The 13,454-nt window shown below is 38.7% G+C and overlaps 1 protein-coding gene across 3 annotated transcripts in view; it reads left to right on the forward strand.

Moving 5' to 3' along the window:
• Positions 1–13,454, forward strand: part of LARGE1 (LARGE xylosyl- and glucuronyltransferase 1) — a 347,716-nt gene that overhangs the window by 231,761 nt on the left and 102,501 nt on the right. For all 3 annotated transcript variants that reach the window (XM_085048913.1, XM_085048911.1, XM_085048912.1), the window contains one exon: positions 4,425–4,596. In XM_085048913.1, the coding sequence (XP_084905039.1) occupies positions 4,425–4,596 (172 nt within the window). The remainder of the gene's footprint in view (positions 1–4,424; positions 4,597–13,454) is intronic.

The following is a 13,454-nucleotide window of genomic DNA, read 5'->3' on the forward strand; positions in this document are numbered from 1 at the left end:
AGGAATTTGCCCTTGCAACAATGACTGAATTAGACAAAACATTGACAGCATTTCTTCTGGTAGGAAGGTAATCAGAGGTTGTTAATTGGGGAAATATTTTTAGAAGGGAAGCTTTTATTTAGAGAAGGGAAATGCAGTCTTATGTTTATGAAGTTGCTAGCTAAAACTTTTGAGAGCTTTCTTTATTATATATACTAATATATACTATTATATATCACCTCCCAATCCAAGAAGTGCATAGCAAATCAGGTTGTTAGGCTTTCTGTCAACCTCCAGTACTTCAGAGAAGATGGTAAACAATGAGAGAAACCCGTACAGTCCTACAGTCCCATATAGGCTTAGTTTTGCTTTCCTCTGCTTTTGTGCTTGCTGCTGTTTTGATGCTTCACTCTGTGTATATGTAAATAATCACTAAGGTAAGACAGCTAAAACATCACCTCCTTTCTTGGGCTTTGTCTTACTTTTCTGTTTGTCATTATTTTAGTAATGTGGAAAAGAGAAAAGTCATGTTTGCAAACCAAGTATCTCGGTGTGTAAGACTGATAACGTTTAAGAGCATGAGGTTTAAACAGAAGTGTAGTAAGAACTGAATTTAATTAATTGGACTTCTAGGAAATATGAAACTGTCTCCTAATTCAGCTTAATTAACGGATGAAAAATCCACCAAAAGTTATTAATCAACAAAAATACCACCAGTAGCTCTGAAACTTGGTGCCAACTGCTGCAGGATGGGAGTCTCTGTGGGGGCAGTATTGCTGTAGAATTTCCCTGGGTTTATATTCTTCAGAAGACACTTGCAACCATCCACTGTATGATGCCAGCTGCTGAGCTCAGTGGATGCTTCGTATGACACAATACAGAGCATATTTTTTAAAATTACACAATTCCCTGAAAGGAGTACAGTGTAAGAGTTGAAGTCTGGCTAGATATGTTTGTGATGACTTGGTACAAGAGTTGTGCTTTGTGATCATAATGTGTGGGCAACCAGACTCAAGTGTTTTTCAAAATAAAAGTACCTAAATGTAGTCACTATACAATTCATTCACAGAGGATGAGACACCATTTCCCCCTGTCTCAGTCAAGGAAACAGGGAAATGTGTTTTTAAGCTCCATGTCTATGTCAGACTTCTCTCTTAAAAATGACACTTTTGCAAACTGTAATGAACATTTAAACAGTGGTAGCAACTGTGAGAAAGCTGAGTCAGGCTGTGTACAGCAACTGTGATTTAGTCAGCTTTTCCCAGAGATAGAGCACAGTTAGGGAAGACAGCTTGCTGGTGAAGTATTCCTGGATGTGGAAACTGTTCTCTCACTTGTCTTGTGTTTACCAGGTGATCTGTTATGTGCTGCATGCAGACTCATGTGATTCTTATATTCAAATAATTGAGATAATTTAGTGTGTTTTCAGTCTTCAATTACAAAAAGAATAAAGATTGTTCTGATGAAAGACCTTTAGTGAGTAGATGCTATTTCACTTAACTTAAAAGAATCAATGTCAGCACCAGGTAAATGCTTTTCTTTACACTTTTCTCATGAACAAAAATACGGATCTTGAGAGTTAGAGATCCAAGGTGTGCTATTTCTGCTGAAGTGAGAATTATACAAATGGCAAAGGATGTCACACTGTTTTGTTTCACTCTCTTCTTTTACTAACTCAATTTTGTAATGTTCCTGATGTACCTTCTAGGAATGTTTGTTCTCTGAAGGCGACTCTGATCTAGCTTGTAAACAGATGATTCACAAACATGCTGTATATGGGCCATTTTATCTATGCTAGACAAAATGGTATTAAAACTTACAGAAAGTTTTTAGACAATATTAGAAAAATTTTTCTTTGACCAGAAGCCACACCCTTCTTCTCAGAAGACAGAGAGTCCCTTCCCACTGCCCCAGTAATGGTTTGGGGTGATCCAGGATAGGACAAGGACTAAGCACTTGTTCCAACATTGTGCCCTTGTATTTCTTCTCATAAAACTAGATGTAGTACCCAGAGAGTGAGCCTTCCCAGTGCTCTTGTGTAGCGTAAGGAGTTTTCCTTGACATGAATTTGGAACTGTTACATTATTAATGAATAGCAAAGCCATGAAGAAATTATACTGGGGACTAATTAGGATCCCTGTTTGTGTCTTAGTCAACTCTGCATCACAGGAGAGATAACTGTGGATAAATTGAACCAATTGAGAGTCCAGGCTTCAATATATCCTCAGATCCAACACTTGCTGGCCACCTGTGATGGACCATTTGGTCCTTTCATTTTTAAAAGTGATCCCTTCAGATGTCAGGTTTCAGGATGGTAGGCTTTTGGCTTCTGTGTGCCACATCAGAAGGAACTGCCAGAAAAGGGTTTCTTCCCTGCAGTGATCCATGGCAGTGGTGTTAGAAATTGGGAATCCTGAGAGCAAAGAAAATAACTGCACCTTGAAGGTGATTTACTTTTCCAGCCACCTTTTACCTTCCCTGCTTGTCTCAGGCTATTCATGTAACATGTGAACCTCTACCTTGTTAGGCTTATTTGCATAAGCATATTGGGTCTTGTTCTGGAGAAATGTTTCAACTAACGAAATGAACCACATGGCATCCAAAATTAGTAACATAGCAGTGGGTAAAAGCCAGCTCAAATCTGTAAAATGACTGACTCTTTTGACATGTCAGGTATGACTGTTTAAGCACAAGGATATCAAGTGGCAGATTCAGAACAATGTGGTTTGCAGAAGCAAAGTAGATACTGCTTTGCTGACACCTTGATGTGATGGTGCATTCCAAAAGCCACCATGTGGGAGGGCAGGGGCCACAAATAGCTAGAGTTTTGAGGGTGTGAATTTGAAATGATCATTTGATACAGCGATTGTGAATTTGAAATGATACAGAAGACATTTGTGGGGAGCACTGAGTTTTCAGTAAACCACACAGAACTTTGCACTTCAGTTTGCACTTTCTGTTTTTATTTTATGATAATCTGGTTTTCCTGCCTTTCCCCTTAAATTCTTGTCTTTCTACTTGAATGTTTGCTCTACTTCCCTCTGTCTTTTTAGTGAACTTTGTAGTAGGAGAGTGCTCTCCCTTGGTACAGGAATCCTGAGAAAAGTTGTGTGCCATTTTTAAAAGGGAATAAAGCAGGTCAGCTTACATCATCAGTGGCTTTTTTTACTTTATATTAAAAAAGAAATGTGCTCTAAGCACCTATTACTAGCCTTTCTCCAGTCATGCTTCCAGCTTCCAAATTTAGGAACTCATTAGAAGGTTTTCTTAGAGGATTTTGGGGGAAATCAGTTCTTCTGTGCAAATGTTGTTTCATATAATAAAATTTTCAATGGCAGTGAATAGATACAAGATAGTTAAACAATAGAATAAATCTCCTCAGTTTTATGAATACACTTAGTTTCTGCCTGCTTCCTCCAAAGTGTAACATGCCAGGACAAATCCCAAAATCAAGTCCTCTGTAGACAAAAAAGAAATTGAAGTTAATGAGAGTGTGACTGAAGGAAAAACTTAAAATCTGGGAATTGTAGTGCACGCCCCTTAAAACAAACAAGAGGAGTTTCAGATAGGGAAGTAGGAACTTTAAAAAAAAAGTTCAAAAACTTCTATACCTGACTTTAAGCAGTAACTTTAGATACTTGTGAACTTGAGTCTCACAGGAAGAAAACTAAACATAACTCATGGAACATCCTGGTGCCAATAGTGTAATGAATTATGGAATTTAGTCCTCCAACTTTATTTTAGGAACGACAAAAAAATGTTTTGTTTAGCTCTTACTCAAGAAATTTAAATGTTTGAGTTTGCCACATACAATGCATAAAACCAAAAAATGTGGTTAAGGATGTTCTGTCACTTTCTCTACTTTTGAGCATGTCTGTGTGATCTCTCAGTAGTTTTAAGTTAAAGATGTAAGGCTTAAGGAAAATTTGAGTTTGTAAGAAACAATTTTTTTTGCAATTTTCTGGCCCATTATTTCAAATAACTGGCCTTTTGAAATTCTGACCTCCAAATCTATAAAAATTACAAGGAAAATGTTATGCTTGTTACTTCTGCATCAGAGTCAGAAAATTTTGAGAATGACAAACACAATTTTTTTTGCTTAAAACGAAAGTAAAGTACAATAAACCTGAAGTTTTAGATTAAAAATATATTTCAATTTTATCAGGATGCATGGATGTCTCAGAATGAATTGTACAAGACCAGAAAGACTCAACTAATTTTAATTATATGGTTTAAAGAGGTTGCCTCTAAAAACTCTTATTTCCTATGCTTTCAGAAACTTTAATGTATTTCAGAGCTTCTGAAGTGAATTTAAAAACAGGAGTTAAGATGACTTTCCACCTCAGAGATCTTCCACTATTTCAAGAAACTAGTGTCAGGAAAAGTTTCTCTTTCTAATGAAGATTTTTTTTCTTCCTCTTTCCCACTTCCCATTTCCTGTCAAGTCTGAAGTGTCTTGGATCCCCAACAAACACTACTCTGGGATTTACGGGCTGATGAAGTTGGTTCTGACTAAGACTCTACCTTCCAATCTTGAGCGAGTCATTGTCCTCGACACTGACATTACATTTGCCACTGACATTGCTGAGCTCTGGGCCGTCTTTCACAAGTTCAAAGGTATTTTAATGATTTTTTTTTTACTCTCCTTATTTGAGGGGGGAGGGAGAATGATAAGGAAAGCAATGTAGTGGGGGTGAAAGGGGTAGCTGAGATTTGTTAAATGTTTTCACTCTTTCAGCTTTTGGTGTTTGAATATAATTGTTCTCTTTGTGAGCTTTTTTCTCAATTATGTTCTGTACAGAATAATTGACAACACCAATTATGTATGTAGTTTGTTTTATTGGTCTGATTATTTGGGGCAGGTGAGAGCCTGACAATACAGTGGATGATAAAGAATTATGAGCATGCTGTAGTTATGTGCTGTTCAATACCTCTTCGTATTCTATACTTGGAAGAGCTTGGGGTTTATTATATTTTTTATTAGTAAAATTTAATTATTAGTTTTAGTATAACTTTTCCATGTTACCACTGAAAATTAATGAAGTTGGGATCATTCTTGAACCGGGGAGGAAAATGAAGGGAGTAGAGTTACACATATGACTAGAAATAAGTTGCTGCTTGCTCCTGTTAATGAATTGATAAAGCCTTCTGGATTTTAAGCACCTAAAATAGTTTTCCCTACCTATTCCAGTTTCCCACAGCTCCTTGAAAATGTACTTCATGTACCAAGAAAGGAGACTTTAAACTCTGTAAGGTGTTTACAACAAAGTTCCCCACTATTCTGTCACAAAGCAGAGCACTTTCTGGCTAGCACACTGCTAAACCATTTAATTCTCCCAGGTTCCAATGTTGCCAGCTGTTCAGAATCAGAGACATACCCTATTGTTCTCCTCTTGTCCTCAGAATGTGTATTGCAGTGCTGGTAAGTGCAGAGGCATTCCAGCATCCTGGTTTAAAGGTTTGCAGCCCTGCAAAAGTGTAGCCTTGATGTGTTTCATCACCTCTCTCAAAATCATCTCAAGCAAAGTCAGCCTAAGCAAATGGAAATAGTTATCTAGAGAAGCCAAAATACACCATTCCATTAGGAGGAAGCCAGGAAAGAGCACATTTACTGTATTTATCCTCTGCTGAAATCCACAAGACTTGCCTTTCCCAGTACCCAGCTATAGGGCAGGACTATTTATCTTGAGCTCTGCAGTCAAGGACTGGGTTCTAGTGCTCACTTCTTCATGCATTTCTTTCCTTTCCCTTCTGTGGATACACTGATGTCCTTCCAAGCCAGAAGCTACAGATTTGGGGTAGAATGCTTGGAAAACTGCCCAGTGGGAAAGGACCTGGGGCTGTATTGTTCTTGATTCAATGCAAATGGAAGGAAGGGCAAGTAAATTGGAGAGATACTGATTCTCTTTTACTACTTGGTAAGTTTAGCCTAAATTCTGTGGTGATTCTCAGTTTTTCCTAAGTGTCTCTTTTACTTCTCCTGGCAGCATTACAAAAGATTCAAAGATTGTCTCCTGTCATTAGCCCAAAATATTTCTCCAAAGGATATTTTACTGAACTAATGTTTTAATCTCTTCCTTGTTCCTCTCTCAGAAGTCCCAGGTAATTTTATGAAGATCTCTTTGGGGTAATCTAGTATGTTTGCTGAAATATTACATAAACAGAAGAATAATAAAACTGCTGTGAAGGGAAATGCTACTCTCCAAATGAACCTGACACTGCACCCAACCCCAATTAGAAGGGCAGCTTTAGACCCACTGGATCTCTTCCTAGAAATGTTCTAACACCCAGTTGCTGGCTAGAAGCCAGCATTATAAACCTGCTTACACCAGGATGCTTTCTGAGCAAATTAAAGACTTTTTCGCATCAGTGCAGGAAAGGCAAGAGCATCTATCTGCAGGTTGCTGCAAGATAACTGATGAGGCAGTCCAGCCAGCCTTTTCCAAATTGCAGCCACACATAGAGAGAAGGTCCTAGTGATTCTTTCTATGCCTGGGAAGACTTTTCTTCCCAACAAAAATAGTGATAAAGGGAGACCAGTGGCTCAGATTCCTTTTTTCTCAGGCACCATGCTTGGAAGAAACTCAGATTCAGGACTGTTTTGTAATTTAACCAAGTCTGATTTGCTGTGTAGAAGGGCCTACAGTATGTTTTAAATAGCACCTGCAATACCCAGAATCCTTGTTCTGCAAAGGTTCTTCTTCCAGTCATCTTAAGAGTTTCTGGAAAGATCAAACCCTTACATAGTAATTTAATATTTTAGGTGGTAAAGGTGCTACTACAGTCACTCTGTAGATGGAAAAAAAGGAGTAGGATTTCTTTGTAAATTATTGCTCTTCTGCCCTTTTGAGATAAGCTCTTTGCATACACCCTTACAGTAAATGATCCAACTGTTCTGTAGCTGAGTGCAGGAATTTGAAAATCTCTTCTTTGAAGTGGCAACCTTAGGCTTTGGGAGAAATTCACACCTCTCTTTGGTAGCCTGAAACAGTGTCTCAAGCAATGTAACATTTAACAATTTCTCCTAGGAGTCAGTGGGGGTTGTGTAATTATTAATCCTTTTATATACAAGCTGCAATCTCTATGCATAAATAGGTCTTTGGGAACCTGTAACTTAAATTTCGAGAGTCATATCCATCTTTTCAGCTGGGATTTTGGCATTTCTGCCTTAGCCTCGTTCTCTCTTGCTCTACAGATAGGTTAGACTGTTTTCCTCTAGGACTGATGTATACCTCCAAAATATTGACTTCAAAGGTTTGAGTCTGCAGCCAGTCTGGTGAAGATAACCTGTCATGCATGTTTTCTGTGACTTAGTTGACACTGATTATGTTTCCTATTCATCTTTCACTAGATTTTGACAGTTCTAAACCTGAGAAAGTGCCTAGCCTCAGGGCAAAAGAGTGGGACTATAGATCAGAGTGTATTCTTGGATGAAGTGCTGCAAAGGGTTTCAGACAGCAAGGATTAGTAACCAATATGCTTTTATTGCAGAAACTGTGCAAATTCTTCTGAGAAGAAAAAATTAGTCTGAAGCTATGTTCTGGGCCAAAAATCTTAAAGTTCTTTTAAAGGCCACATCTGCTAATTGTTTTATTATTCTTGCTCACCCGAATTCTTGGTACTGAAATGTGTATTCTTTTTTCCCAGGATTCTGATTTTTAATCTAAGTGTATGTTAAGTATGGATTCTCAAGAGGGAATTTAATTGGGACCTGACTACAACAGTCACCATAATTATTTGTGTTACAGATTGCAGTTTCAGTGCAGATCACAGCCTGTGTGTGATGTATAATGGGTGCTACACATATAAATAGCAAGAGACTCTCTTAGTGCTTTACCTGGTGTCAGGTGGCAATTTCTGTGTCTGCCTGGTTCCTTTAGGCCATTGCTGTGTGTGAGTCACAGCTGAGACTCACAAATGAGACCTGAATAATCCCTGTAGAGATCAGTGTTGAGGAGCTCTGTGTTAAATTGAACGTTACATCAAAGGGCATTATGATATTTCTAAGTACATGTCAGAACTCAGAGGCTGTATTGAACAGTGATGTCTTACTACTACTGCATGTTACTCTCACAATCCAGCTAGCTGATACGATTAATATTTTAAGTACTCTTAAACAACAGAGAGTGGGTAGTACATAACTAGTGCATTTCAAATAACTCTGCTTGTATATTGTCACCCAGAGAATATAAGCTACAGTTGTTGTTTATCTGTGCAAGTAAGGCTTCTCTGGAAAGCTGACCTCCATTAACCAAGCATACAAGAAGGAGAAATGGCAAACTTGACAGGCATACTGAGATTCCCATATTCATACTTTGCATGAGTAAAAACTTGCTATGGAAGCTGTTTGCTTTGTGTCAGGAGCTCCAACAATGATAAAAATCCATACTGACATCATAAATACCAGAAAAGGTCAGCAGCAATTTTGGTGCAGGATCAAGTGCCCACAGCTGAAGAGGGACTGGCACATAGTCAATCCCAAACTTAAAATTTGCAAACACTCAGCATGTGGGTGCTTTGGCATATTGCTCTGCAGGATGCCTGAGGTAACAATCTAGGTTCATACTATTTTTGCAGCTTCTTCAGGAAAAAGAGCAAACAAACAGAAAAAAAAACTGTGAAAAATCATAACCCTCACAAATTTAAGCATCTTGTGTAGGGTTTTTAGTAATTATATTCCTACAAGAACTATTATGCACAAGGTTGTAATGTTAAATGCATGCATAGCTTTTCATTTGTGTGTGAATTTAGCATGCCAGAAAGTGAGATGCTGATGGCACTGGTGAGAGTCAGGCAGTCAGCAGGTGCTGTATAAATTTCCCTGAATTTGGCCCTATCAGTGAAGCCCCATTTTAATAAACTATCCCTGTCACAGCCCTTGACTCTCCTGCAACGATTGTGCTTTTTATAGGTGTGCTCTTCTTGTGATGATGTAAAATACTCAGTTGTTGCCAAGATTAAAATTTAAAATTCATTGATACCTATGGCTCAAGCCAGCATTTGAGCCACAGAATTGATTCTGGGCAGGTTCTGTAGCTCAGTCTGTCAGTTTACACTGAGTAAATCATTAAGGCTTCCAGATGATTTTGAGACAGGATCTCTGCGGGCTGACACAGTGTTTGTGTTAAATCCTGCAGAGCTCTTTCTGTTTCTTCTGGTCAGTGGAACAGGCTTTCTTTTCTTACTAATCAAGAGGAAAGCATTAACAACATGCACCTTGGTGTGTATAAAAATCCATGGTATGAGTCAGTCTTTTTGTGAAGGAAACAGGATCATATCGTAGCAGAGTGCATTAATAAAATTGTCAGGCAGCTATTAAAATAGCTTAAAATTATCTGAATTTTTATAAGTGTCTAAAAAGGCCGAATGCCACTTGTCTTTGCTCATAAAAGAAACATCTGTTAGCTTCTGAAAGATTTGTGTAAGTGTTTAATGGTTAGACTACGGTGCATAGCTCATCCTAGGGTTATTACACAAATGAAATACAGTTTCTCTTTGAAAAGGTCCCTGTGGAGGCTCTATCTGCTTAAGATTTTCTATTCTTGATTGTTATATTGTGGTGTGTTCTTTTCTGCTACAGAATCTTTGAGGCTTCATTGATAAAGAATTTTATTAGTTAGCTACAGCTGATAGAAATATTGGAGGGGGTTGTGCTCCAGTGTCTCTCAATGCTGTTGTTATCACCTGTGTATGAAACTACAAGAGAATACTGATTTCTTTTGGTGAACAGAGGAAGAAGGTAAGGGGTTAGGATATTTGGAGGAAAAAAGGACAACTTTCTAACTGTGATTGAGGGTTAATTTTGCTGTAATTAGGAGGGGATCAAACAAAGATGTGGGACTTGCTGACTCTGTGGGTCGAGGTAAAAACACTTCTGTCTCTCCAGCCTTGTCAGATAAGCTGACTGGATGGAACTTCTCTTTTTTTTTCCCTTCTTAATTGCAGTTTGCTTTGCTGTGATATTCCTTTATTGAGAAGCCAGTATGTGAGAAGGTTGACCTCAGTAAATGAGCTCCAAGGGAGAGAGTTTATTATATGGATCAGCATGTGCACATTCTAGTTTATGGATTTTAATGTGACAAGGGACATAATCAGAAAATTCTGATTATGAATTGCTGCCAAAATAGAATGGCTGCAGTTTCTGAAACATCTGTAGTTCTATTTTAGCTGAATGGTTCTTTGTCTGTTTCTGCCATCAGGCAGAAATATTTAGAGGTGAAAGGCCAACCGTGCATAGAAATAGGGTATAACTCATGGTGGGGTAAATTCTAAAATAAAATAAAAGATTTGAGGTCTTTATTTTTCCATTCTGATTTCCAAGGGATACCCTTTGGTCATGTTTTCAAGCTTTTTCCCATGGGGGCTAGGGATGTTTTAATTATAAATGAAAGCTGATATTTTTTTGTCATCTTTTGATAACACAACCAGAGTTTTTAGAATAAAAACCCACCACATGCTACAAGATCTGTGATAAAATCTTATTGGCAACACTGAAGTTTTGAGGACTTTTTTCTACCTTCTCAGCATCAATCTAGTGCTTTTTCTACATTATTGTTCTCCAGTCTTTGTTAAGCTGCCACTCATTCTACAGCTGTCTTTTTGGCTTAGATGCTATGATGTATCAAACACCCAAACTAAACATTGGATGACTAACACAGTGTTAAAGCAAAAAAAACAGTTTCTCTCTCCTCTGAGCTCTTTATTCAGGATTTTAAAAGACTTTAATTCTATTAATCTTCAGTACTCCAACTGTGGAAAATGGACCTAGAGCTGTTTGAATTGCCATGCAAATATTTATTGAGTGAAATCTGGGCAGAGCATGGCATCAAAGGAGCAAAGTGCATATCCCCATCTCCCTTGACTAGCAAAACTGTGCCTCCTCAGAAGCTAGAAAATCCAGCTCCCACAGGGTACAGACTAGGATAAGGAACACTTCTGCCTTGCCTGTTTGTTATTGGCAGAGGAAAATGTATTTCTGGGAATGAGATGCCAGTAGGCTGTGCTGAAAGGAAAATATATGAGAGCAGGGGTTGGGAAAAAACCAAGGAGGAAAATAATAACTTCCCCCATCCAAACTGAAAAAGAGACATCAGTCAGGAGTTGCTGTCCACCAATAAATGTTTTAGGTTGATTGCTTTCTCCTATAGTCTGTTCACATTCTTCTGCTTCCCCTCAGGTGCATTCAGTACCTCTGCCCTGTCAACTTACAACGTGTTTAATTATATTTGGTTTAGAGTGCTATTAAAAAAAAAAGAACAAACATGAATGCCTGCCTGTCTTTTTGGGTGGAGCACACAAATTAAGCCCATGTACTAATTTCTCTGGCCAGTCACTCTGCATTCCCTTGGTGACAGTAAAGCAGAGCAGGTGCATCAGCAGGCAGTGGATATGGAGGGAGTGGCAACCTGTCCACCAATTAATAATGTGTAATGATAAGTAACCTCTGCATGTGGGAAAAAGCCAAGCAGAACAGACACATGGGTCATTCACCTAACAAATGAAGTTTACTCTAGGGTTTGATAGTTGTATTAATAGGACCAAAGAAAGAATGATATTTAATAGCTAGATTTCCCTGCCTAAGGCCCTCATTTGAATCACATGCAATCTATCAAGCACATATACTTTTCACTGTTCTCTGTGACATGCATTGTAATAACTTCATATTCTGTTTTCTCCCTCTCCAAACCAGGCACACTCTCTGAACCTACCTTGTTCTGCATTATCAATCCATGCTTTTAAGAACCTGAGACTCAATTTCCAATTACAAAGCTCTCATTCAAGGTTTCACCACTTTGGTTTCATGCTGCAAATTATGTCTGTAATACTGTCCCTGGCAGCACGTGGATTTGCATAGGGTAAAGTGGCATAGGGAATATCTGTCTCACAGGTTCAAGCTGTAAGGTAGAATGTATTGCCCAGAGGTCAATGGCATGATTATCCCATCAGCAGGATGAGTGCATGGTATTATAGCTCTCTGCACAGCCAGGGAAGAGGGAAATGTGTGTACAAAATTAAACCAATTTATTACATAACGGCACTAAGACTGTGTACAAATGCACCATGAGCAAAACCTGGGGACAGCTACATGAACGGAAAGTTAGACATATAAATGAAATCAGTAATCAGTCCAATTTTGTGGAAATAGTACAACCTTCACAGGCTTCCTTTTTCTAATTAATCTTGAGAATCAGGGATGTTTGAACCCCTTGTTTTAATCCTAGCAAGCTAAAAGAAAAAAATTCAGCTATGTCTGTAAAGGGCCACTTTGCTCTGCATCACCCAAGTTTCTGTATTTTACTTAAATCAAGCTGGCTCCACTCCATGTTCTTTGCAGTAATCTCTAGCTGTGTTTAGCATGGGCCAAGCAGTTCAATTAAACAAAAGAGCATTACTGCCTCTGACTCCTCAAGGTAAATATTTTTTGTCCTTTTAGATACTACTAACAACAAAAAGAATTTTGTCCTAGTCCTAGATACACACCAAAAGGTGATTTATAAACATACAGTACAACTTGGGAACAAAATGTGTCCACAGCTTTTCCATATTCGTATTTTATTTCCTGCATTTCACAGTCACAGTGAAATTCATAGTCCTGAAAAGAATTTGGACCTTAAGTGCAAAATCCATAGCTGCAGTAAATTTTGTCCAAGTCCATGTCAGTAAAAGAGATGCACATTAGACTTTCTCTGGTGAGAAGCCAGGCCTGCTTGTTTTTCCTTTGCATTGCCTAAACACTTAAAAGGGTCTCAAGATCTAAGCTGATAGTATTCCTGCTTTGGTGTAACACAAACCCTGTGTTAGCTGGGGTTTTGGTTTCTGGTGTGTGGGGTTCTGGGATTCATTCTGGAGCTGAATGTGTCAGCAGAACAGATTCTTGAAAGCCATTACCTACTGGCACAACTGAGTGAAATCCTGAAGCCACTTACATCTGCGTTTGGGGATGTAGTGGTTTTTTCCTCTCTACTTAAGGACGGGGGGAGCTGTCAAGGAAGTGCTGCTCTAACACACCAAGAGAATTTGTCTGGTGGGAGCAGAGTGATGGAGGTGGATAGCAAAGGAGGTGGTACAAAATTCAGTGGTGCTGTTCACAAAAAGGCCAGAGCATGAACCATCTGAGGACTTAGCACATGCTTACTGCTTTTGTCCTGCTGAGATGTGTAACTTGGAGCAGGACCAAAGCCCTACAGTGAAGTGAGCCATCATACTTCTTCTCTTTTAAAATTATCCTTGGCTGACTCAATGCCACCACTCTTCTCTCATCAGCACTAAATGTCTGCCAGTTTATGCTCACAGCAACTTACTGAAATGCTCATCACCTCTGAAAGTGGCACAGGATCTCCTCAACTTCATTAATTCCTTGCATTGCCATATCTTCCTGCACATGTTCTGCTTAATAGACAGTAATAATATTTCCTTCTGTATGCTTCAGGATATCATTATTGCAGGTGCAAAGTGACATTCTGTAGGGCTTTGCC

Source organism: Lichenostomus cassidix, chromosome 1Aa (assembly GCF_008360975.1).
Source record: "Lichenostomus cassidix isolate B80296 chromosome 1Aa, HeHo_3.0, whole genome shotgun sequence".
NCBI lineage: Eukaryota > Metazoa > Chordata > Aves > Passeriformes > Meliphagidae > Lichenostomus > Lichenostomus cassidix.